The 26811-nt window shown below is 38.5% G+C and overlaps 1 protein-coding gene across 2 annotated transcripts; it reads right to left on the reverse strand.

The window, feature by feature from the left end:
* Positions 1–1171: 1171 nt before the first annotated feature.
* Positions 1172–26007, reverse strand: LOC101541695 (cytochrome P450 2C19-like). 2 transcript variants are annotated; one of them, XM_004607348.2, is made up of 9 exons: positions 25840–26007; positions 13195–13357; positions 12883–13032; positions 10619–10779; positions 7188–7364; positions 5944–6085; positions 3842–4029; positions 2084–2225; positions 1172–1353 (listed from the first exon to the last, which is right to left on the reverse strand). In XM_004607348.2, the coding sequence occupies exons 1-9, from the start codon at positions 26005–26007 to the stop codon at positions 1172–1174; spliced, it is 1473 nt and encodes a 490-aa protein (XP_004607405.2). The 2 variants fall into 2 exon arrangements, with proteins under 2 accessions (XP_004607405.2, XP_004607406.2); XM_004607349.2 differs by lacking the exon at positions 7188–7364.
* Between the last annotated feature and the right edge of the window lie 804 nt (positions 26008–26811).

Consider the following 26811-nt stretch of genomic DNA (forward strand, 5'->3'; position numbering starts at 1 on the left):
CGATTTGAGTGAGGCTAGTATCAGGCCAGTGATGTTCTGATATTATAGAAACTGGTTCTCTTGTCTACAAGAAATTCTAGGAGACAAGTAGTCAAGAGATCTCTTCTACTCTAATCCTCTTTGTCCTTCTCTGTGAATATCACTATGAGGACAAGCATAATCCCAAACCCTTTGGATTAATTCCTATGTTTCTTACCTTCATTGTGGAGAAAGAAAAAGAAGTTTGAAAACTGGTGCATAAAATTTTGTTTTTAAAATTTATAACATGATAAGAAAAAAATGACTGTGTATTGGCATACACTAATCCCATGCTCAATTTTATAGTGCTGACTTTCAATTTTAGAAAGTATGTGCATATTAGAGATGAAGTCATGAAATTTGCTTATAAATGGACAGACATGGAGAGCATCATGCTAAGTGAAATGAGTCATAAAGAAAAGGACAGACATAGAAGGACTGCACTCATTTGTGGAGTATAGAATAACATCACATGAGGCTGACACCCAAGGACAGTAGATATAAGAGCCAGGAGGATTGTTCCTTAGCTGGAAGACTGCTTCATGAATGGAGGGGAGAAGACAGATTGAATAGAGAAGGGATCACTAAGAAAATGATGGCTGGAGGAATCGGTTAGGATGGGAGATGCATGCCAAAAGTAGATAATGGACCAAACATGATGACCTCTCAGTGTCTGTGTTGCAAGCCATAATGCCCAAAGTAGAGAGAAATTATGGGGAATATTGTCTGCCATGGGGTATACCGGGGATATTCTTGGTGGGGAATGTGCACTGGTGGAGGGATGGGTGTTTGACATTGTGTGATTGTAATCCAAACATGAAAGCTTATAACTATATCACAGTGATTCAATAAATTTTTTTAAAAAATTAAAAAAAGAAAGTATGAGCATATTGATGTTATGATTCAATTTTAGAAAGTATGGGCATATAATTGTTATAGACTATGAAGAAATAACATGGTTTTGAAGTAAAACTCTGAAAATCCATCTTTAATGAACACTGGATGTTTTTGAATCTGGAGATTGGGGAGATGAGAGGAGGAGAGATAAGAGATAACATCTCAGGAAATGGATAAAGAAGAAAGGAGATAAACAAAACTCCATATAGAGGGATTTTCAGACAAAATCATAGCCCAAGTAGGTGATCTATTCTTCTCACACAGGAACAAAGCAGAGCTTGTAAGAAGGGGGCACAGAAGTCAATCCGTTCGCAACAGGGGTAGTATCAAGGTCCTTGGGATCAACCACAGATTTCAAGTTAAATTTCTGTAAAATGGTGGTCAGGAATAAGAACAGTTCCATGCGGGCCAGGCTTTCTCCTGCACATGAGCGTTTTCCTGAAAAAAATAAAAATACAAGCTAGTTCTTGAACCCTGTTTCTGGCTGTCAGAAGGAGAATATGCAATAACAATTTAAAGAATGGTTTAACGGGTGGATAAAAAAAAGGTTGATTTGACAAATGGATGAAAAGTGTATATACACACACACATGCACACACATTGCCTAAATTTTATTTTAAAGAAGTTCTTTCAATGGTTATTGAGATGAACACAAGAAAAGAACTTTAAGAAGTGGTTTTATATCATAACTCTTGCTTCCATTAATATTTTTATTGAAACAAATACATTAGCTGTGTTTTCTGTTTCTAATTTGATATTAGATGATCTGTCCATTTTTCTCTGACTCTTTTCCCTATTTTAACTATATTCATGCCAAATAATCTCCAATACATCAGGAAATTTCAAGTTTTATCTCATACAAGTTTTATCTCATTGAATTTTATCTCAAAATGTGTTCCATTTTATAAAGTGCAGTTTTCTTATATTTCATCTTTTTTTCAAAAATTCTTTCTAAGTTTGGAAGAGATGAATGAATTCTCCAAAATATCAGTGATCCAGCCCAATAATGAAGGTGTATAAGAAAGAGGAAAAACTGCTTGGGCAGTAAGATTGTGTTCTTGATCATGAACAAAGAACTATTCTACTAGCCCTAGAGTGAGCACTGTGTATTGTCAGCAAATTCATTGTCAATTGACTGCTGATGTACCAAGGAAATAAATTTTAATACCTGCTGAAAAAGCCATGAAGTAGTCACTTTTCTTAAATTTTCCACTCTCATCCAGAAAATGGTCTGGATCAAACACCTTTGCATTAGGGAATTCTCTTTCGTCATGCAACACAGAAGTCAGTGATGTAATTATAGTTGTGCCCTGGAATAAAACATATATAATCTGAGTCATAAGGTATTTGTGAAGATGAAAGAAGTATACGAGATAATATTAAGCAGCAAGGCATTTCTCTTCAATAAATGTTAGGAAAACTGGATACTGAGATGCAAAGAATCAAAGTAGCCCACTGCCTAGCACCATAAATAAAATTTAACTCAAAATAGATTATGGTATTGTATATAAGACTATTCAATATGCCAAAAACAATTAAAACAAGTCTCACAATGGAGACATTACTGGTGCCTGCTCGAGCAAATCGATGAACAACGGGATGACAGTGCTGCAAATGCTACCAATATAAGACTAGAAACAACAAAACACATAGAAGAAAAATAGGAGCGGAAATATTGGCCTATGGTGTCTTTGTTTACTCAATTGAAAATGGCAGAAAAAAAGGTAAAACTTACAAATGTGATTACATCAAACTACAAACCTTTTCCTAAGTGAAAGGAACAATGATAAAATGATGAAGCACCCTAATGAATGGCAGAATATAAACGCACACCATTCGTCTGGTAAAGAGCTGGTACCCAAGATTTTCAAAGAATTCAGAAAACCAACAACAAAAAATTCAATGATCCCTTTTCCTTATCAAAAATTGTTTATAAAAAATAAAACTAAATATTTATGCAACGTATAAAAAAATAACTCAAAATGTATTTAAGCCTTGGCTGTAAGACGTAAAACCACAAATTACATTAAGGAAAGCCTTGATAATACACTCCAACATCAGATAGACAGTACACATCATATCAGAGATGTCTTTGGGACTCAATTCCAATGACATAAGAAACAAGATACAAAATAAATTAGTTAAATTAAACTAAAATTCTTAGCACAACCAAGAAACCACAAAGAAAAAAAAGGAACTTACTGACTGGGAGAAGATATTTGAACACTCTATATAGGACAAGGAACAAATATTCAAAACATGTGAAAAGCTTACAACTCATCAACAAAAAAAAACACAAACAGGGGCCAGAGAGATAGTACGGGGGGTAAGGCTCTTGTCTTGGATGCATCCCACCTGGGTTAGACCCCCAACATCTCAAAATGAATCCACAAGTCATTTAAAGAGTGGTCCCTGAGCACAGAATCAAGAGTAACCCTGAGCACAGCCATGTCTGACTCAAAAACCCATAACAAATAACAACAAAACCCAGAAAACAACTCAATTTAAAAATGAATACGAGACTTGATATTCAAGCCTGTGTTTTCCCTTGAACATGTTTCTCTCTTGATTGTCTCTATGATTCTTTGCTTGTTTATTTCTACTCTGGAGAGGCTGTGTTCTCTCTTGAACATGTTTCCCTCTTTCTCTCCTCTTATTTCTTTGTAAGCAGTTTCATTCAATAAAAACTACCTAAAAAATAAAGTAAAAATTTAAATGAGTAGAAGATTTGAATAGATGTCATTCTAAGACATACAGGTGGTAGACATGTTTGTTTTTAATATAAATATAATATAATATAATATAAAAAACAAGTATTTTTTATTTTTGTACAATCTCTCTTTCTGTGTTTGTAAAGAATTAGATATATATAATGTGAAAAGGGAAATTGGTAAGCAGAGGTCAGTATAAGAAAAACAAATCTTACCTTAGGAATGATGTAATTTCTGAATTTAATATCCCGGGTCACAGCATGGGGAAGGTTGAGAGGGACGAGATCAATGAATCTCTGGACCTCGTGCACCAAGGCATCCATGTAGGGCATGTTGCTCCTGTCCTGCATGCAGGGGCTCCGGTGTCTGCCGATCACACGCTCAATCTCTTCCTGGGCTTTAGCTGTAAGACACAAACCATGACTCAGAGAAAAAGAAAAATTCAAGCCACATTTGAATACCACTTCAAGGATGCATGAAATAGGCTTGTGAAGTTATCACAACATCATTTTTGTGTCAAAAAATGCACTTAGACATAGATAATTCTATTATATAGATAAATGTAATTACCTATAAGCCAAACAAGATAGCCTATATCTACCTATTGTTAGCATATATGACAATACAAAAAGAAATGCTGGAATGTTTTTAAATAGAACATCAGAAAATTCAAGTCTTTAATCACACAAAGAAAATTCAAACATTGTTTTAATCAAAATTAAAAACAGTTGGAAACTAAATTATAAGTAACTATCTGTAGGTGTTGTGTTTTTATTTTAATTTTATTGAATATATCTCTTATCTACCAGATTGGCTGGTCTGGAAGTCACCACCATCCTCACCTCATATTTCCAGATTATACTTCTCCACTATGCTTACACCTAAGTACTGCCAGAATCTTTATTTCAGTGTCATTCTGATTACATAACCAATGTTCCCCAGCAATATAATCGTAATTGCTTTGAATACTTTCTAGGACCTAACCATGTCTCTCCAATTCAATTATAATTGCATACAACCTCATTTTTAATTATTTTCAAAAGAAACATATAAGTTTCAAACCCACAATAATAATTTTCCTAACCTGAGGAAAATCTGAGATGATTTCTCAGGTCCCTGTTGTTCCTACCATCTTCCCTCAGTTTATACCCCAATTTTGATATGTTCTTTTCTAGGTCTGACTTACTGACACTTTCAATTCCCCTTCAAAACTTCTCTGATCCCCTTACTTCCAATGATGCGATTTATGACTTTCAAGTGAGAAAGGAATAAGAGGAAAAATAATTATAAAGCACACAAATTTGAAGATCATCTCTTTTGACTGATATACAGCTAAATTTCCAAATTTAGAGATGTTTCTAAATTTGGGAGATTGGGACCTTTCTTATCAGCTGTGCAAGTAATGCTTTCCTTTGCATTGTGAATGTGGCTGAGTGTTGGTTCATGTACACTCTGTCCTGAGGATTTACCCTCTTTCATCATATTCGGGAAACAATTACCTGATAAAAGGAGTTGTGGTGAGGCCTAGAAAGAGTACAGCAGTTAGGATGTCAGCAGGCCCCAACTGGGTTCCATTTCCTCCACCACATCCTGTTCAGGAGGCCAAGTGTATCAACACTATTCGGATCCTATAGACACCAAAGTCACCAGGTGGTGCTGGGGAAATTTAGTGCCACAACTGGTGGTGCTCTGGGGCTTTCAAAGTTACACTCAATGATGCTCAGGGCACCATGTGGTTCCTGGTATCAAACCCAGCAAACCCACGTCCAGTACATACTAATTTTGCTCCCTAACTGCTGCACTATCTTTTGGTCCCTGAATTTAAATTTTTAAAACATATCCTTTACTTGTACATTTTATCCACCAGCACTAGATTTCTAAAATATCCACTTAGTTTTGATAAGAAAACTTCTCACTTTCCTACTATGACTTTAGAACAATATACTTTGAGAATAGTATATATTATTTACAGATCTCTAGATCTGTAAATAAACTACCTTCTATTCAGAGAGAACTTTTCATAGAGATCTAATATGCTGTCCCAGTTAATTGATGCAGCTATGGCTGACACAAATAACCTTCTTTGAAATCCAGACCATGCTTTATTGCTTTTGATATTGCCAGTAGTTAGTAGTATCTTCACCTTTCTTAGCACTGCATCTTCTGGTATTATATAAAGATTTCCTATCACGATCCTTTCATTAATTTGATCATACAGATATTTATTTACTGATGCTTTCTAAGAAGCAAGATGGAAAACACATCTAAACCTTGCAATATATTTCTGCACTCCATCCATCTATTATATTGCTCATACCCATGACCTCAGGGTGCTTCAGCAGGAGGAGAAGAGCGTATCTCAGCGTGGTGCTTGTTGTCTCTGTCCCAGCTGCAAACAGATCAGCGGCTGTGATAGTCAGATTTTCAAAAGTAAACTCCAAGTCTTTATTGTGCTTTTCCTAGGAATAATTTGATATGATTATTTGATTTATAATTTTTCCAGAACTAGTAAATCCGAAAGAATTCATTATGTTATAAAGTTAAATCAACATATCAAAGTTTGCAGGTTTCTCTACATAAATTGAAAAGGTTATCTTAAAATTATATTGAAAGTCAAGGGATCCAGAAAAGGCACAACAAACTTTATAATGACAAAGCTGGGCCAAAGCGACAGTACAACAGGTAGGTCATTTGCCTTGTAGGAGGCTGACCCAACACCACATATGGTTCCCGGAGTCCCGCCAGGCACTCCTGAGTGTATAGCCAGGGGTAAGCCCTGAGCACAGCCTGTTATAACCCACACCTATCCTGTTACTCCAGTAAAAAAAAATGAGAAAGTTGGAATACTCATGCTTCTCAATTTAAAAGCTTTCTATAAGCAGGCAACTGTGACTACATTTTCAGTCCATTGATTTTTAACCTGATGCAATAAAAGTTTATGCTGGAAGAATTGTCTTTTTCAGTTGAAGATGCAAAGCTCATACTTATAGATATCAATCTCCAATTTTGTATTTATACCATTTCATATCATTTTATATCAGGAGATGTTTCTCTCTTCCATACACCTATTCATTCTGAATCCTCACTTCTATTCCTCCATCCATCCAATTTCATTATTTGAAACTCCATCAACTGTTTTCCCCAACAACAAATTCAATTTTATTTCCAACTATGAGAGATACAGCAAAGTTAGAAAAATTTAATTTTTGTTTTATTCTTCGGTATAAAGTGTGCTACAATCAGAATTCACCTTCAATTTTGGAATGATATTTTGCGTTTTGCAACTTGTTTCTAACAAGTTGATTCTAGTTTACCTAAAGTGTAATACTCTCCTCCCAACACCTCCCCCACTATAAGTACCTAAAGAACAGGATCAATGTATTCCAGTTATCTTAACAATTTAATTTTACTCCTTCCATAGTATTTAGTTTATATTAATTTATGTAATAAGTAGCAAAAGACCTTGTCAACATTATTTGCCTTACCACAGAATCCTCCCTGGTAAATACAGAACTCTTAACTCTTATAAACCAAATAACTAAACTTCCAGTGACATTTTACCTGTTCCATTTTGATGAGGAAACAGTCGATAAAGTCCCGAGGATTACTAATGTCCAGAGACGCTTGATGTTCTTTTGTTTTCTCAAAAACATAATTTTTAATGAAATCAATATTTTTGAATAGTTTGTTATGACTTCCAGGGAAATAATCCAGGATAACAGGAAAAGCATTACAAAGCTAAAAAAGAAACCAATGTTTTATTAAAGTTTTTAAACTTTAGTATTTCCAATAGACAGAATCTGGAAAAAACCCGAGTGCCCTAGAACAGATGACTGGTTGAAGAAACTTTGGTACATCTATACAATGGAGTACTATGCAGCTGTTAGAAAAAATGAGGTCATGAAGTTTGCATATAAGTGGATCAGAATGGAAAGTATCATGCTAAGTGAAATGAGTCAGAAAGAGAGACACAGACATAGAAAGATTGCACTCATCTGAGGAATATAGAATAACAGAGTAGGAGACTAACTCCCAAGAATAGTAGAAATAAGTACCAGGAGGTTGACTCCATGGCTTGGAAGCTGGCCTCACATTCTGGGAAAAAGGCAGCTCAGATAGAGAAGGGAACACCAAGCAAAATGTGGTTGGAGGCCACACGGGGGAAGGGTGAAGCATGCTGAATGTAGACTAGAGACAACACAATGGCCACTCAACACCTTTATTGCAAACCACAACACCTAATTAGAGAGAGAGAACAAAAGGGAATATCCTGCCACAGTGGCGGGGTGGGTAGGTGGGTGGGGATATGGGATTGGGGGGGTGGGAGGGATGCTGTGTTTATTTGTGGTGGAGAATGGGCACTGGTAAAGGGATAGGTTCTCAAACTTTGTATGGGAAATATGAGCATGAAAATGTACAAATCTGTAACTGTACCCTCACTGTGACTCACTAATAAATAAATTAAAAAAAAAAAACTTTAGTATTTCATGGGGTTGCATTGCCCTGATGATGGTCAGCACTTACTCCTGATTCTATGCTCAGGGATCACTCCTGTCAAAACTGTGGATCAAATCCAGTTGTGTGCAAAGCAAGTGCTTTAATCCCTGAGCTGTCTCTCCAGTCCAATGAAAATAAAAACTTCAATGAAAACATAAACCATATGACAAACCTTGGCCAGAAAATTTTTAAATGTGGTCTCTGCCTTGAACAGAAATTTTGTTTTACTCATTCATAATTTATAATGAATAAAAGAAAGAAAGAAAAAAAAAGAAAAGCAAGAAAAAAAAGGAAAACAAAAAATCATTCATAATTTATAAACTGATAGACATGTTTGATGGAGAAAGTTCTGAGAAGCAGATAAGATTATAATTATTTTCTATATTCATACATCATTTTTATAATATAATTCATTTTATGTTAATTATTTTATTGTTTGCTTCGATTCCCTACAGTATTGAAATAGGGATGACACAAACACTAGGATTCCCATCTTGTGTGTAGTAGAGGTGAAGGGAGGCTGAGCATCTTGATATAGTTACAGGTTAGTACTGCTTTTCTTTTTCTTTTTCTTTTTCTTTCTTTTTGGGTCACACCCAGCGATGCTCAGGAGTTACTCCTGGCTTTGCACTCAGGAATTACTCCTGGCGGTGCTTGGGGGACCATATGGGATGCCGGGGATCGAACCCGGGTCGGCCGCGTGCAAGGCAAATGCCCTACCCACTGTGATATCGCTCCAGCCCCCAGTACTGCTTTTCTTAATCTGTCTCATAGCCTCAAACAAAATCAGTAATTTAGAGGTGGGAAAACTTGAAGATACCATGCAGCACATTTCAACTTTATGTTCACAGAACTAAAAGTAGAGTAGTTAACACAGTAGAGTAGTTAAATCAATCTCTGTGGTCATATCACATGTCTTAAACAAAATGCAGAACATCTTATCTAGCCACAGGGTAAGACTTGATATTTATTTGTGGTTGGGAAATCATAAACACAACGCTTTTATCACCCTAAAATAATTGCCTTGACCATTAGGATATAAAAAAAAAAGCATCAAATGGGGCTGGAGCAATAGTACAGCAGGTAGGGTATTTGCCTTGCACGCGGCCGACCTGGGTTTGATCTCTAACCCTAACCCATGGTATGGACTATGGTATGGTCCCCAGAACGCTGCCAGAAGTAATTCCTGAGTGTAGAACCAGGAGTAACCCTGGAGCATCACTGGATGTGACCTGAAAAAAATAAAAGCGTCAAAGACTCTTACCTTAGTGTTTCCTAACATCATCTGTGTACCCTCAAATTCTCTCTTCTTGAATAAGATATTCTTTTCCTAATTTATTTCTAGCAATTTATATAATTATGTAGATAAATTTTGATTATATTATGATATCTGTAGATAAAGAAAGTCTGGAAGTCCGAGTGATGGCACAGCGGTAGAGTGTTCCCCTTGGACGAGGCCAACCCATGTTCGATTCCTCCGTCCCTCTCGGAGAGCCCAGCAGGCTACCGAGAGCATCCCGCCCACACAGCAGAGCCTGGCAAGATACCCGTGGTGTATTCGATATGCCAAAAACAGTAACAACAAGTCTCACAATGAGAGATGTTACTGATGCCCACTTGAGCAAATCGATGAGTAACAGGATGACAGTGACAGTGACACATGTTTTTAGGAAAATATAAAACTACTTTATGAAAACTGGACTTCGAAGTTTTTTAGAAAAAAAGGAACACTTAACAGGGCTAATTAGATTGAATTTCTATTCCGTATTCTGAACAGAAATTTCCTGTTTATTTTTAAAGTGCATTCTATGAAGCTAAGCACTGAGTAGAAATTGTGGTTCACGCATTTACTTCATAGCTTGGTGCACTAGACATTTGGATTTGGAGAAAACAGCAAACAGTATGATTAAATAGGAGAAACATTCAGCTGTTCAAGCCCATGTTCTCTCTTGAATATGTATCTTGCTTGTTTGTCTCTATGCTTCTTTGCTTTCTTATCTCCACTTTGGAAAAGCCTATGCTCTCAATCTAACAGGTACTTCTCCCTCTCTTTCCCTTCCCATATCTCTAAATAAGTTTCAATAAAAACTACCTTGCTTCACACACACACACACAAACACAAACACCTACAGAATTCTTTTTTCTCATGTGGGTTATATAGAAACATAGAAGGGAATAGCAAATGATCAAAGGCAACAGAACCAGAAAATTGATCTACAGAACTGTTCCCACCAAGGGGTAAGGGGTAAGGGTGGATAGAAGGGTACTCTGGGACAGTCTGAACTGGGAGGAGGGGAAGAGGATATTTTGGTGAAACATACGGTACTAGAACATTGTATGCATGGACAAAAGTATGCAATGCATGGAACAGTGTCCATATGTTGGAACAATGTATACATAAAAACAATGTCTTCAAATGAAAAAAGCATCATAAATAGTATTATAAAGCATGGGAAGCAAATAACAGAACAAAAAAAGGTAAGGATTTCACTCACTTGCAACCATGGAGAACTCAGAATACTGAAATTTTCATTAAGTTTTTCCATTATGCTTAGAAAATGTGGATCTCTGTAATCAAAACGATGCTGAAATACAATGGAGCAGATCACATTGCAAGGAGCACAACACAAGATAAAAGTAGGGTCACATGGTGATGCTACAGAACAACAAAAATATTTTAAACAAAATTATAAAATGAAAACACACAAATATGTTTGTTGTAGTAAAAAAAATAACACTAGAAACTTAAGAGGAACATCTTACATACAAATTTGCTTACCAGTTAAATATTTGAAAAGCTTAAACCAACAAATCACTAATGGCTTTCAGCAAAAGCAATTCAAAGAGTAAAATTTATAAGTGATAAAAAATCTACATCAAAAATAAAAGAAAGAGAGGTTGGAGTGATAGCACAGTGGGTAGGGCATTTGCCTTGCACGTGGCCAACCCGGGTTCAATTTCCAACATCCCATATGGTCCCCCAAGCACTGCCAGGAGTAATTCCTGAGTGCAGAGCCAGAAGTAACCAGGTGTGACCCTTAAAGCAAAAAAAAGGAAGAAGAAGAAAAGAAGAAGAAGAAGAAGAAGAAGAAGAAGAAGAAGAAGAAGAAGAAGAAGAAGAAGAAGAAGAAGAAGAAGAAGAAGGACGGCCGTGAGAAATAGTACAGATGCATTGGGACCTAGTCCGGTAGGTCCAATTTCTGGCACTGTATATCCCCAATCCCCTGGCATCATCAGATATATCCCTGGAAGCCTCAAACCACCTTCAGGGTTTACCTGATGGTTCCTGGCACCTAAGGGTATGAATATATCCTCAGGCCCTCGTTCTGAACCATTTAATATAGTTGGTTTAGAATCAATATTGGGAGGACCTTCCTATATTCCAAAAAGGAAAAATAAAGATAATAAATAAACAATGTAACTTTAGTACCAAGAAATAAATAAAATAGATAAGAATAACAATAGAAAACAGAAATAAAACTAGAGGTAAGTTTGAAAAACTTAATAAAAATTGACAGGCTCACCAACAGCCGTGGCCCAGAGACACAGCATTGAGTCCCAGAAGACTTTCACCACAGTGCTGGAGATCTCTCCAGGCCCTGTACTGAGCCAATTTCACTGGGGCATCCCAGATGGAGCAGGTGCAATCTCCCCCCCCCCCACTCCCGATGCAATCCCTGGGCACAAGAGCTTCCACAAGTAAGGCCCAGGTGTGCAGGTGCCAGGACTGAATCTCCAGGCTGCATGGCAGCAGAGGACCCAGGCTATTCCTCCCCAGATCCCCGCCTGTTCTCAAACTGGCTGTCACACCCACAATTTTTCTCTGGGCATCATCATAGCATACCAACAACCCTGGCCAAGAGACTCCCAATAGAATCTCAAAATGGCTTAGTGCCAAACAGAGATGTCTCTGGAACTCAACCATTTACAATCTAGAAATCCAGAAGCATAATGCCCAAAATATAATGCCCCAAAGTAGAGAGTAGTGGGGAATTTGTCTGCCATAGAGGCAGGGTGAGGACTGGGATGAGGGAGAGTGGGAGACTGTGAACATTGGTGGTGGAAAATATACACTGGTGGAAGGATGAGTGTTGGATCATTGTATGGCTGAATCACAAACATGAAAGCTTTGTAACTGTATCTCACAGTGATTCAATTAAAAAGAAAAAAGCAAGAGGAGGAAGAGGAAAGAAAAGGAAAAAATAAAAACAAGTTTTGGGAAAACTGAAAAAAAAAACCAAAAATTCGAGAGACCCTAACTAGAGTATATAAAAAGAGAAATCACTCAAAGAATAAGATAAAAAAAGAGAAAAAACATACATAACATACAGAAATATTAATAACATTATTATCTAATAATAAAAATGGACATAGTAACAACATTATGCTAAGAAAAATAACATGGAAGAAATGAAGTCCTAGATATGTAAAATTAACAGCACTGGATCATGAAGAAATAGACTGACAAATCAATAATGAGTAATGCACACAAACTAGGTTCAAATATTAAAGAATTAATGTCAATATATTCATGTATTATGTAGACCATCTATTCTTCATGATTTGTTTAAAACATATTAACAAACATGAGGTGTACACAATCACAGCACACAGACATACAAAATCCCTTGGTTCTCTGCCTCAAATCCTCCCTACTCTACATAATAGCTGACAGCTACTACTTGAATGAAAACTGGCTGTCTCTGAAATGTTTCCAAGTGACATTTGAGAGGGTAACAGTTGGGCATTGTATCTATACCATTGCTTTTTCTCAATTCCTCCACAAGGCAGTGGGCTTCTTCTAGAACACGATCCTCAATGCTTCTCTTCCCCATCCCAAAATTCCTCAGGGTCATGAGAGAGAAGCGCCTTATAGTCTTCCATTTCTTTCCATTGCTGGAAACGATTCCTACCAGAAGAAGAAATACAAAATATAAATGAAGTCCTAAGCAAAAACAAAGAAATGAATAGGTGGCAGCTACTTCAATGGACACACACTTTTGATATCTTGCTGCTTTCCATCTTATCCATCCTCATTAGTAATGCTACACATGAGTGCATTCACACCTACCATTTCCATTAGTAGCTCTTTCAGCTACTGGGAAACTGCCTCTTGCAGAAAATTCTTCCCCAAAATTAATCAGAGCTTCCTTTACTGCTTCATATCCATGCAAAACTACAGTGGGTTTCATGCCCAAATACACAGTGAACACAGGGCCATAAACTTTGGAAAGCTGGAAAAGAAGATACATATGACTGACAAAGAAGACACTCTGACATATTCTAAAAATTTCTGAATTTAAAACAAATGAGTTACTGTAGTAGCTGCTAATTATGGATGGCCTAGGATATGTCAAACAATGGCCCAAGCAACAGTACATGGGTTATAATTAATAACCACACAAATTAAACATCAAATAAACCTGCAACAGTTTTATTTGCCTTACTAATAAGGTTTATTTGCCCCACAAATAAGGAAACAACTCAGAAAATTCTCTTTATAGTGACAGATCCCAAGGAGTGCTCTACCATCCCATGATAGTAGTTGAGCTGACTGGGAACTGAGAGATCCGACTTGCCTCAGCCTAACCAAACACATCTAGTCCACTCCAGTCCACATCTGACTGCTAGGAATATGCCTATAGCCAGAAAGCACTCTGTGGCGCTCCCAGAGCCCAGCCAGCTAGCAAAGCATCTCCCATAGTCTGCTGTGTTCCATCCAGTTCCTTTGGGGCTTGTACTGTGTGACTGAAGCATAGCTTCCTCCTAAGGCCACTCCTCCTCAAATTCTCAAGCCACACAGAGGCCTGTTTGACTGCAGCAGAACAGAGAGGGGTTTGTCAACATTAGATATTGGACTCCTGGTAGTCACTTAGGTTTCTTCGTCTTGGTTCTCTAGAGCCTCTGGGCATTCACAATCTTGACCCCAAATCCCCTCTATACTCACTAGGTCTATTACAAATTACTGCACAACTTCACCTGTAAAATTTTTAAGTTTCAACTCTTAGTCTTTGCTTCTCAGGGATTCTGGGAGATTTGTATCCACATCATACTTCAGAAAGCTTGAACTTGATATGGAGCCAACACAGTCTCTTGTGACTGTGTACCCTTGTCATTATTCAGACTTCCTCAAATTTTAGGTACAGGAGTATCCAGCCCAAGGATAGTAGAGACGAGCCAGGAGGATTGGTCCACAATGGGAAGTCGGCCTCAAGGGCTGGGGAAGAGGACAGTTGTGATAAAGAAGGGACCACTATAACATTGGTTGTTGGAAGGGTTCACTTTGGATTGGAGATGTGTGCTGAAAGTGGGTAAAGGACCAAACATGATGGCCTCTCAGTATCTGTATTGAAAATTATAATGCCCAAAAGTAGGAAGAGAAAGAAAAGTACCTGCCATAGAGGCAGGCTAGGGTGGTGGTGGCGGGAGGGATACTGGAGACAGAGGTGCTGGGAAATGTACACTGGTGGAGAGATGGGTGTTAGAACACTGTATGATTGAAAACTGATGTGAAAGCTTTGTAACTATGTCTTTCACAGTGCTTCAATTAAGAGGGGGAAAAAGGAGTATCTGGGTACTGGCCATCTCAAATCCAGACTAACTCACAGGCTTATTTAAACATGACAGGGCAGGCGTTTTCAGGCATTTATTAGGTCAAATTCTTAGTCCTTTCCAGGACTCACTGGCTGATTTTCTGAACAGATCCTTTGGGAACCCATGATTTTGAACATTTGGTACAGCCAAGTTCTACCAAAATTAAGTGCTACGAGTCTTGACAAATACTTGCAATCTCAATCACAAGATTCTACTAATGACCTTGCTACTTTTCCAGGTTCTGGAAAACTCAAATCCTTAAGTAGATGCGAGAATGCTCAGTATTACAGCTGCTACTGGATGCTCAAGACAACAAATCCTCAACAACTTCTAAGGCCCACTGGATTTCAATGCTACACCAATTACCATGCATTTGTCTGGGTCTCAATCCAGGCCTGTCTGATCTCAGTATGATAGCACCTGCAAGAAACTTATGATGTTATCAGCAGTCATCCAAGTCCACAAAATTACAGAATCACTGTCTGGAATTTATTATGATGAAATTTCCAATCAATACCAAGGACTTCTTGAACACAGGTCTTCCTTGGAAGACTTATATAGCAACAGACATAATGAAAAAATTGAGACACTCGCCTGCCAGATGGACAGAGGCAAAAATCTGGGAACCACTCTAGCTCATTTGAGCTTTCTAAATTCCCTGATTAAGACTTCAAAGCAACTAGGTCAAATTCTTGGACCCTTGCTCAGGGAAGTGAGGACTCAGTGGAAGAGAACTTCAGTAAGACAAAGTATGAGAAAAATCCAAGCACATCACTGAGCTAAGGAATAGAGTAGTTAAAGTTCAAAAAGAATACAATTCAGCTATTCTCTCTGTTGGACTGGAACAATAGCACAGCGAACAGGGCATTTACCTTGCACGTGGTCGACCCGGGTTTGATTCCTCCATCCCTCTCGGAGAGCTGGCAAGCTCCTGAGAGTATCCCACCAGCATGGCAAATAAAGCCTGACAAGCTACCCGAGGCATATTTGATATGCCAAAGACAGTAACAAGTCTCACAATGGAGACGTTACCAGTGCCTGCTCAAGCAAATCAATGAGCAACGAGATGACAGTGATACAGTGATTCTCTCTGTTCGTTTGTTTGTTTGTTTGTTTTTGGTGCATAGGGTCAAACCTAGGACATCATGCATTTAAGGTAAGTGTTCTCCCACAGAGCACAATCCCTGACTCTTGTTTACATCAATCATCTCTAAGCAATATAGTTTCCCCTGTTTAAGTGCCTCACATTTCCTCATAGGTGAGAGGCCAGGTGTTTTTTGACGTCCGTGGAATCCAGTCGGTACATGTATGTATATGTACCATTATATATATGCATATATATATATATGTACAGTTCATTTGGGGTTCTCTTAGTGAATAATAAATAGCCTTCTAGAGACACTCAAAGCCTATCTATAACTTGTGTGGCCAAAATGATATAGTATGCATCTTTATTTTTCCTACTTTCAAAGTGGGAATAGGCAACCTTCCCTACACACACAAACACACACTCACACACACATACACACCCCAAAATACAGTTCAGGGCCTGGAGTTATAGTACAGCTAGTAGTGTGTTTGCCATGCATGTGGCAAACCTGGGTTCAATTCCTGTCATCCTGTGTGGTTCCCTGAGTCCCACCAAGAGTGATCTCTGAGCAGAGCCAGGAGTAAATCCTGATTAACGCTGGGTGACAAAAATAAACAAACAAATAAACAAAAAATACAATTCGGGAACCTAATAACAGAATGATAGCAGTTAGATATGGAATCAGTTATAGGATACAGCAGAAAAAAACTTGTTTAAAAAATTACCAGCAAGCACAAAGATAGCATAAGGAATGTAAGGGACATCATCAAGTGGAAAAACAATTGCATAATACTGATTCCAAAGAGAAAGAAAAACCAGAAAGGTACAAAGATGCTTAGGCAGGAAATAATAGTAGAAAACCTTCCTAAATTGAAGGAGACAGATAAACAAATCAAGATGCCCAGTTTTGCAAACTAAATCAACAGAGAGCTACACTTAGACACAGTGTACCTCTGTTTTTTATGTAGTCTCAAAAACATATATCAAACTAAATTATTTTTCACTGTGGGAAAAATGGGTATAATTAAAGGAGACCTTTCTGAATAATAGAAAATATTTGTAGACCATATGTCTTACAAAAAGCTAATAAACACAGAACTCAAAAAGCTTATAAAAAATGGAGAGAGGAGCCCCTCTGGACTGCCGGCCGAGTGGCCGGCACGCCGACCCCAAGCGCCGCCGCCGTCCTGTCTTCCGGCAAAGGTCTGTGACGCTCCCTCGACCCGCCCTTCCGGACCCAGCCTGCTCCGCGGCCCTGAACACCCCGGGCTTCCCTCCCCTCCGGACTGCCGGCCGAGTGGTCGGCACGCCACCCCCAGCACGTTGACCACTGTCGGGTTGTGGGAAAGGGGCGTGGCCTAACCACCAGGGGGCGTGGCCTAAGAAAAGTGGGCGTGGCCTCGCTTCCGGCGGCCGCCGCTAATGCGGCGGCAAGCAATTTCCTCAACATCCTATACAAGACTAACATCATAGCTATTCGCAAGCAGTAGGACAATAAAACACAAGACTTCACATAAGAACCGAAGGAAACATCTCAGTAAGAGACCAGGTTCTACAAACGGCAAGTAAAAAGCCAACCACTATTAACTGAGCCTATCCACAATCCTTTTTCGCAACAAAAGGAAACAGGGACACTCATCATCAAGGGCCCTCTTTCATATCACCACAAACAACATGAAGAAACAGCGAAAATCACCATTGCAACCAGAGGACGATCAAAGGAGTCCGGAAACCTCAATGGGCGCTTCCTACAAACTTGACCTCTCTGAGAAAGAATTCAGACTTGAAATCCTCAACATGTTCAATCAACTCAATGCAAAGATGGACAACTTCAAGGAAGACCTGGCGGAAACAATACAACAGACAGCCGACAAAATACGGGAAGAAATGAGAGCAGAAATAAAAAACCTTCAAAAAGAGATGAAGGATTCCGTACATGAAATCAAAAACTCTCTGACTGCCCTCAACAATAGGATGACTGCAGCCGAAGACAGAATCAGTATGCTTGAAGATGAGCTGCAAGAGGCCTACAGGCAACATCAAACCATGGCAAGAGACCTCAAAATAGCTCTAGCCAGAATCAGAGTCCTAGGGGATGATTTCAAGAGGAACAACATTAGAATCATTGGACTACCAGAACCACAGGGAACCAACCCCAACGAAAAAGACACAGTCAAACAAATCATTGCGGAAAACTTCCCACAGCTGGACAATGCGGGCATCCAGATTCAAGGCGCCCGAAGAGTGCCAGCTAAAAGAGATCCTAACAGAAAAACCCCAAGACATATCATAGTTACAATGATGGACATCTTCCAGAGAGACACAATACTCCAAGCAGCAAGGTCCAAGAAGGAAAGCGCATACAAAGGAGCACCCCTTAGGCTCACAGCAGATCTATCAGAGGAAACCCTCCAAGCTCGAAGGCAATGGTGGGATATAGTGAAAAAACTCAATGAAATCAACGCTTCACCAAGAATACTTTATCCGGCTAAACTCTCATTCAAACTAGAAGGAATCATACACTACTTTGGGGATAAACAACAGCTCAGGAACTTCATAGACTCAAAACCAAACCTAAAAGAAGCACTAAAGGGGCTATTGTAAGACAAGAACAACCTCTACAAGCACAACAAACCCTTGCACAAAGACGGCACAAAATCCCATAACAATAATCTCCCTTAATGTCAATGGTCTGAATTCACCAATTAAGAGACACAGACTGGCAAAATGGATTCAGAGACTCAACCCAACCTTCTGTTGCCTGCAAGAAACACATCTGAATAGCCAGAACAAACACAGACTCAAAGTCAAAGGATGGAAAACAATCCTGCAAGCAAACAACTCCCTCAAGAAAGCCGGAGTGGCTTTACTAGTATCGGACAACATAGACTTCAGGTTGAAAAAGATTAGAAGGGATAGTGAAGGCCACTTTTTATTAATCAAGGGATGTGTACATCAGGAAGAAATCACACTCCTAAATGTCTACGCACCCAATGAGGGACCAGCTAAATACCTACAACAGCTGCTAAGAGACCTCGAGAAGGACATCTCGAGCAACACAATAGTAGTTGGAGACTTCAACACCGCACTGTCTCCTCTGGACAGATCTAGAAGATTAAAACTCACCAATGAAATACTGGCTTTGAAGGAAGAAATAGAAGAGAGAGGGCTAATAGATCTATACAGGGCTTTATATCCCCAAAAAAAGGAATACACATTCTTTTCCAGTGCACATGGAACATTTTCCAGAATAGACCATGCGCTGGGCCACACAACATACCTCAACAGAATCAACAAGATAGACATTGTACCAGCTATCTTTTCAGACCATGATGCACTGAAGATAAAACTTAACTGTGGACAGATGCAGAAAACCAAATCAAACACCTGGAAATTAAATAGCTCGATATTGAACAATGAGTGGGTCAGGAAGGAAATCAAGGAAGAAATCAAAAGGTACCTAGAAACAAATGAGAATGAAGACACGAGCTACCAGAACCTGTGGGACGCAGCTAAAGCTGTTTTAAGGGGAAAATTTATAGCTCTGCAAGCATATCTCAGGAAGGAAGAAAGGGCCCACATAAATAACTTGACTTCACAGCTCAAGACCTTAGAAAAGGACCAACAAAAGGAGCCAAAACCAGGCAGAAGGAAAGAGATAATAAAACTTAGAGCAGAAATTAATGACATGGAAACCCAAAAGACAATCCGGAAGATCAATGAAACCAAGAGCTGGTTCTTCGAGAAAATAAACAAGATTGATAAACCACTAGCAAGACTCACAAAGAAAGAGAGAGAGAGAACCCTTATAAGCCGAATCAGAAATGAAAAGGGGGACATCACAACAGAAACCAATGAAATTCAAAAGATCATCAGAGACTACTTTGAAAATCTCTATGCCACGAAACAAGAGAATCTAGAAGAAATGGATAAATTCCTCGACTCCTATAATCTCCCAAGGCTGAACCAAGAAGACCTGGAGTACCTGAATAGTCCAATTAACATCAAGGAAATTGAAATGGTAATCAAAAGTCTCCCCAAAAACAAAAGCCCAGGTCCAGACGGATTCACTAGTGAGTTCTTCCAAACATTTAAAGAGGACCTTTTGCCAGTCCTTCTCAAGCTCTTCCAGGAAATTGAAGAAACAGAAACCCTCCCTAACAGTTTCTATGAGGCTCATATCTCCCTAATACCAAAAGCAAACAAAGACACCACAAAAAAAGGAAAACTACAGGCCAATATCCCTGATGAACACAGATGCAAAAATTCTCAACAAAATATTAGCAAATAGAATTCAACAACTCATCAAAAAGATCAAACACCACGACCAAGTGGGATTCATCCCGGGGATGCAAGGATGGTTTAACATCCGGAAATCAATCAACATAATCCACCATATCAACAAAAGTAAAGATAAAAATCATATAATCATATCAATAGATGCAGAGAAAGCATTTGACAAGATCCAGCATCCGTTTATGATGAAAACACTAGCCAAAATAGGTATAGAAGGGACCTTCCTCAATATAGTCAAAGCCATTTATCACAAGCCTATGGCAAGCATTGTCCTCAATGGGGAAAAACTAAGAGCCTTCCCTCTGAGAACAGGGACGAGACAAGGATGCCCACTCTCTCCACTTCTGTTCAATATAGTACTGGAAGTACTTGCAATAGCGATTAGGCAAGAAAAAGACATTAAGGGCATTCAGGTAGGAAAGGAAGAAATCAAGCTCTCACTATTCGCAGATGATATGATACTATACTTAGAGAACCCTAAAACCTCTACCAAGAAACTCCTAGAAACAATAGACTCGTACAGTAAAGTTGCAGGCTATAGAATCAATACCCAAAAGTCCATGGCTTTCCTATATGCAAATAATGAGAGAGAAGAAAGTGACCTGAGAAAAGCAATCCCATTCACAATTGTGCCTCAAAAAATCAAATACCTCGGAATCAGCTTAACAAAGGAGGTAAAGGACTTGTATAATGAAAACTATAAAACACTACTTCAGGAAATAAAAGAGGACACGAGGAAATGGAAAGACATCCCATGCTCATGGATTGGAAGAATTAATATTGTCAAAATGGCAATTCTCCCCAAAGCATTGTACAAATTCAATGCGATCCCTATAGGGATACCCTTGACATTCTTCAAAGAAATGGAGCAAGCGCTCCTGAAATTCATATGGAACAATAAGCCCCCACGAATAGCTAAAGCAATCCTTGGGAAAAAGAAAATGGGAGGAATCAACCTCCCCAACTTCCAACTCTACTACAAAGCGGTAGTCATTAAAACAGCATGGTACTGGAACAAAGGCAGAACGGCAGACCAATGGAACAGGGTTGAATACTCTGACATACACCCCCAAATATATGATCATCTAATCTTTGATAAGGGAGCAAGAAATGTGAAGTGGAGCAAGGAAAGCATGTTTAACAAATTGTGCTGGCAAAACTGGACGGCTACATGCAAAAAAATGGGCTTAGACCTCCATCTATCACCATGTACAAAAATCAGATCAAAATGGATTAAAGACCTCAACATCAGACCAGAATCCCTAAGGTACATTGAAGATAAGGTCGGCAAAACCCTCCACGACATTGAAGCCAAAGGTATCTTCAAAGCTGACACACCACTGGCTAAGCTAGTGAAAACAAAGATAAATAAATGGGACTATCTCAAACTAAGAAGCTTCTGCAACTCAAAAGAAACAGTGACCAAAATACAAAGACAGTCTACAGAATGGGAAAGGATATTTATGCAGTACCCATCCGATAAAGGGTTGATAACAAGGATATACAATGCACTGGTTGAACTCCACAAGAAGAAAACTGCCAACCTGATCAAAAAATGGGCTGATGAAATGAACAGAAACTTTTCCAAAGAAGAAATCCGAATGGCTAAGAGGCACATGAGAAAATGTTCAACATCACTAATCATCAGGGAAATGCAAATCAAAACAACAATGAGATATCATCTCACACCACAGAGACTGGCCCACATCCCCAAAAACAAAAGCAACCGGTGTTGGCGTGGATGTGGGGAGAAAGGGACTCTCCTTCACTGCTGGTGGTTCAGCCCTTTTGGAAAACAATATGGACGATTCTCAAAAAGTTAGAAATTGAGCTCCCATTTGACCCAGCAATACCGCTCCTGGGAATATATCCCGGAGAGGCAAAAAGGTATAGTAGAGATGACATCTGCATTTCCATGTTCATTGCCGCTCTGTTCACAATAGCCACAATATGGAAAAAACCAGAGTGCCCGAAAACAGATGATTGGCTAAAGAAACTCTGGTATATTTACACAATGGAATACTATGTAGCTGTCAGGAAACATGAAGTCATGAAATTTGCATACAAGTGGATCAACATGGAAAGTATCATGTTGAGTGAAATGAGTCAGAAAGAAAGAGACAGACATAGAAAGATTGCACTCATATGTGGAATATAATGTAACTGTGAAGTACAAGTTGGCAACGATGAAACTTCTGGCAGATATCTCTCTGGACTTAGTTACTAAAATACTAAATTACAGAAACCCAAAACTGAGAGGCCGCTAAGTGTGGTCACTCGACCTCATACCTCTTCATCCTCAGCAATGGAAAACAAATTATCTAATGCTTCCTTTTCAGCAGGTCTGACTTTAGGGGAGAGACTCTCCAAACAATAATAGTGAGTTTTGTTGACATATTGTATGCAATCAAAGTGAAAGTAAAGTGAAATTTATTAGTTACACAGGCGGGGGGGGCTTAGGGTGGGGGGGCTAGGGGCGTGGGGGGGGTTGGGTGTGAGGGGGTGGGGTGGAGCTATACTGGGATTCTTGGTGGAATATGAGCACTGGTGAAGGAATGGGCATTCGAGCATTGTATAACTGAGATTTAAACCTGAAAACTTTGTAACTTTGTAACTTTCCACAATAAAAAAAATTTTAAAAAAAAATGGAGAGAGGAGATGAACAAACACTTCCTTGAAGAAGACACACAGATGGTAATATATTTATGAAAAAAATGGGACTGGAGAGAGAGAGTACAGCCAGTGAACATCTATGCTGCTAACCCGGGTTCAATCTCTGGTATTCCACACAGTATCTCAAACACAGCCAGGAGAAATTCCTGAGTGCAGAACTGGGAGAAATCCCTGGGTAACACTACTGTGACCCCCCCCAACCAAAAAATATTCATCATTACTTATTAACAAGGAAATGCAAATCAAATGACAATAAGTTACCACCTCATACTAGTGAGAATGGCCTATATCAAAGATAGTGGAAACAGCGTTAGCAGAATATTGTAGAATAGAGACCTTATTCACAATTTGTTGAGAATGTTGTCAACTTCTATTTTAAAAAGCCCAGAAATTAAAAGTAGGGCTCCTTTCTGACTTATTGACTCCACTCTTTGGCATCCATCCCCAGAACACAAAAGCATAAATGAGAAGATATCTATACATCTGTATTCATTATCATTGTCATCATCACTGTCAACCTGCTTGTTCATTGATTTGCTTGAATGGTCATCAGTAACGTCCCCATTGTGAGACTTGTTGTTACTGTTTTTGGCATATCGAATACGTCACAGGTAGTTTGCCAGGCTTTTCTGTGCAGGCTGTATTCATTATAGCACTATATAAGACGTGGACACTATCAATGATAACAAAAATATAAGACTGAGGTTATCAGGCAGTGGGAGGAAGAGTGAGGTAGGAATAAGTGGAATAGAAGTAACGTAAGAACAGTGATTGAGGTCTTTGGCACTTTAGATATGGTAAAGGTGCAGTAACTTTGTATACCATGAGCATAAATGTTAAGACTATTATAACTATGTTACCTCAACTACAAAAAAATTGAGCTGTATCTTCTAGCAATTTTATTCTTGGGTATTAAGGGAGCAAAATGTAAATTAGAGGATAAATATGTGTATGCATATACATATATAAAAACACTTGTTATTTGTTCACAATGCAGTACCATTCAGCTACAAGAAGGAAAAAAGAAAAAGAAATCCTATCTTTATCTACAACATGAATGAAACTTGTGTAGGTGATGCTAAGCAAGAAACTCAGGAGAAAGATATATACAGAAGTTCTCACTCACACATGACATATAATGAAGCAAGAAGCAAGAAGACAGACAATGTCCAATACAATCAAACCCTTAGACTCTCCTGAAAAATTGGGGATATTGGTACTTTGTTGATAGGTAGGTGTTTTATCAATGTGGTCCTAAGCCCAGGTATGTGGGACTTTGTGACTGAAAACTCAGGTAAATGAAACCTGGAATGGGGATCATTCCTCCGTATCCCCCTGCTTCCAGCAACTTAGCATTCACACCCATAAGCCATCTCTGGCTGGTGCCAGATAATTTCACCATAGGTCACATCCAGAGTTGCATGTCCTTCTCTCCCAGAAGGGAGCATAACATGACACACACCATAATTATGCCCCCGGACCCGTGCCAGGCTGTTTCATTGGGGGTGCCCCGGAGGTGGGTGGATGAGATCCCTCCCCACCTCAAGGGACCCAACCCTGACAGCCGAAAATCTCCAGAACTCAACCGCCGCCATGGTCAGGGCCACTCTCCACACACTTGAGCCCAGTCTCAGCCAGAAATGAATTTATTTCTGGACTATGTCCCGAATTTGTGACCATGTGACAACTCATACCACGAGTACCACACCACATTTGATGGTATTTAAAGTAGGAGGAAACCAATCTTAGAGGGAAATATTTTTTAACATATATATATACACATATACATATGTATACGTATATATATCCATATATATATATGTGCGCACACAAGGTTCAACTGTTAGCTACATGTCAGTGAAGTCATGTTGCTTGGGGATATTTGTACTTTGTTGATAGGTACGGTGTCTTAACAATGTAGTCCTAAACCCACGTGTGCAGGACTTTGTGACTGAAAACTTTGGGGTCAACTGAACCTGGAATGGGGATCCTTGTGGCATCACAGCTATAGAAGTCACTATTATAGAAGGGCTTAATGGCCTCTGGGTGAAATACAACAATCTTTACACTATTTGCTCTAAGGAAACTTTTTTGGAGCAATTTCAGCAGATTTTCATAACAAACAATACAAAACAAATTATTTCGGTTCTACTTTGGGGCAGGGGTTGGAGTTTGGGACGGAAACATCTGAAATATGGTGGTGGGAAGGTATAATGGTGGTGGGATTGGCGTGCTAATATTAAATGTAACAAAATACTGTGAGCCACTTTATAAAATAAAAAATTGTAAAAAGAACAATGTAGTCCCAAACATAAGATTTTCATTCCTTTAACCAGTTCTACTCAATGAAACGTAAATTGAATAAATAAACAAAGAAATAAATAGATTCAGGTGCTCTAATGAAGTGTGCTTCAACTACCAGTCCCTGGGTAGGTGCTGGTCTGCAAGTATGAGAAGGTTGAAGATGTTCTAATGCCCAGGCTGATAATATGCAACACCTCAGGGAAGCACAATTTTTCCAGCCTGAGTCTTCATAGGATACAGACAGAAGTTCTCATTAGAATTCGTATGAATTTTGTTACCAATATTGGGTCCTGCTGATTATTTTTTTTCCTTTACTTATTCAAGCTACTTCCAGAGCAATTTATTGAAATCAGGTCCAATTTGTCACTTCAGAGTAAATCAATGTTCATTATTATTCTAGAAAAACACAGTTTCTATAGTAGAAGAACATGGCATATAATCTATAATCAAAACATCTTCTTTTCCATGTATCCTGAACCAAAAATTATAGCAAATTACTGAAACAAAATTGTTGCCATAGTAGTATATTGATTCCCATACAAAACTCTAAATTTTTCTTTACCAACAAATACATAATTTTTATTCTGCTGTTTGTGATAATACATTGAAAATGGCAAAATAAATGTGAGTCATTTCAGGGAATAATTTTATTTGCAGTGATTGATTTTAATAGAGTGCAAAAACTAGACATCATTTTCAAATTTGAAGGTAATTTGTTTACCCATAACAAGTCACTGGAGGATCATAAAACATACTTACATTGCTCAGGGATTTGCTGACATCCTTAACATCTATCTGTAAGATATTTCCAATAATTGGGAGAGGAGTAGGGCCAGGAGGGAGATGTCTTTTCTGAGAGCTCTGTTTCCAGAATGAAAGGAGGAGGCAACAGGAGATACCGAGCACCAGGAACAAAAGTGGATCCATCGAAGCTTTCTCTACTTAGATAACCGTGAACCTCAAACTGAACACTCTCCACTAAATAAGCTTGTGCCTCTGAAGCTATGAAGGAACCCATTTGTTACATCCACTTTATACTCTCTCCTGTGTGGACTCTGATCTCCTATACTGATAAAATGAAAATGTACTTTAGTCCAGATTTTCTTCAAGCCAATGAGTTCACTAGAGTTTCTGGTCTCCTTGGACTGCCTTGGAGGAACAGGTTAAATAAGTCTTAATAAAGTGGTCCCAATATGCAGTCATGATTTATAAACACTGAAGTAAATAATTTAGTATCAGAAATGTCTCATCTCTAGATTCATGTTGATTTGGAAATTAAGACCTTGAAGATGAGTGTATATAAAAATATATTTATAGTGTAAATTATTTATATAATAATAGGATGCCTTTCTGTAAAATGGACATTTTTATATTTTAAAATTCTGTGAAAACATAAAAAGTTAAACATAAAATACTTCATATAACTAAACACCTTAAATGAGCAAATACATATAAAGTAATTATCTAAGTAAATTTATATGCATTTTCCATGAGCTATTACCTCCTATACAAACACTCCTGAAAAAACTGAAAAATAAGAAATTGTCGTTTGTATTTTTTAAATAAAGAAGGGGTAAGCAGAAAGAACTAGTCACCTTTTCTATCCTTATTGCATACCCAATATTTCTTAACTAGGAATTAAACTAAGACCTGCTTTCCATTAAAATAGTTACAAAGATAACCAAATTAACTAGATTTGCACTATGATTCAGTGTTTCAAGATAAATTGAA

This window comes from Sorex araneus, chromosome 11 (assembly GCF_027595985.1).
Source record: "Sorex araneus isolate mSorAra2 chromosome 11, mSorAra2.pri, whole genome shotgun sequence".
Taxonomy (NCBI): domain Eukaryota; kingdom Metazoa; phylum Chordata; class Mammalia; order Eulipotyphla; family Soricidae; genus Sorex; species Sorex araneus.

Bases quoted from the DNA above. Each gene is read 5' to 3' on its own strand.
- LOC101541695 (XM_004607348.2), bottom strand. From the start codon at position 26,007: ATGGATCCACTTTTGTTCCTGGTGCTCGGTATCTCCTGTTGCCTCCTC. The intron at 13,033-13,194 runs GTAGGTGTGAAT...TTCTTCTGGTAG, and splicing joins AAGAGCTACTAATGGAAATG to GAATCGTTTCCAGCAATGGA. The intron at 2,226-3,841 runs GTAAGATTTGTT...GTTTTATTCCAG, and splicing joins GAAATTACATCATTCCTAAG to GGCACAACTATAATTACATC.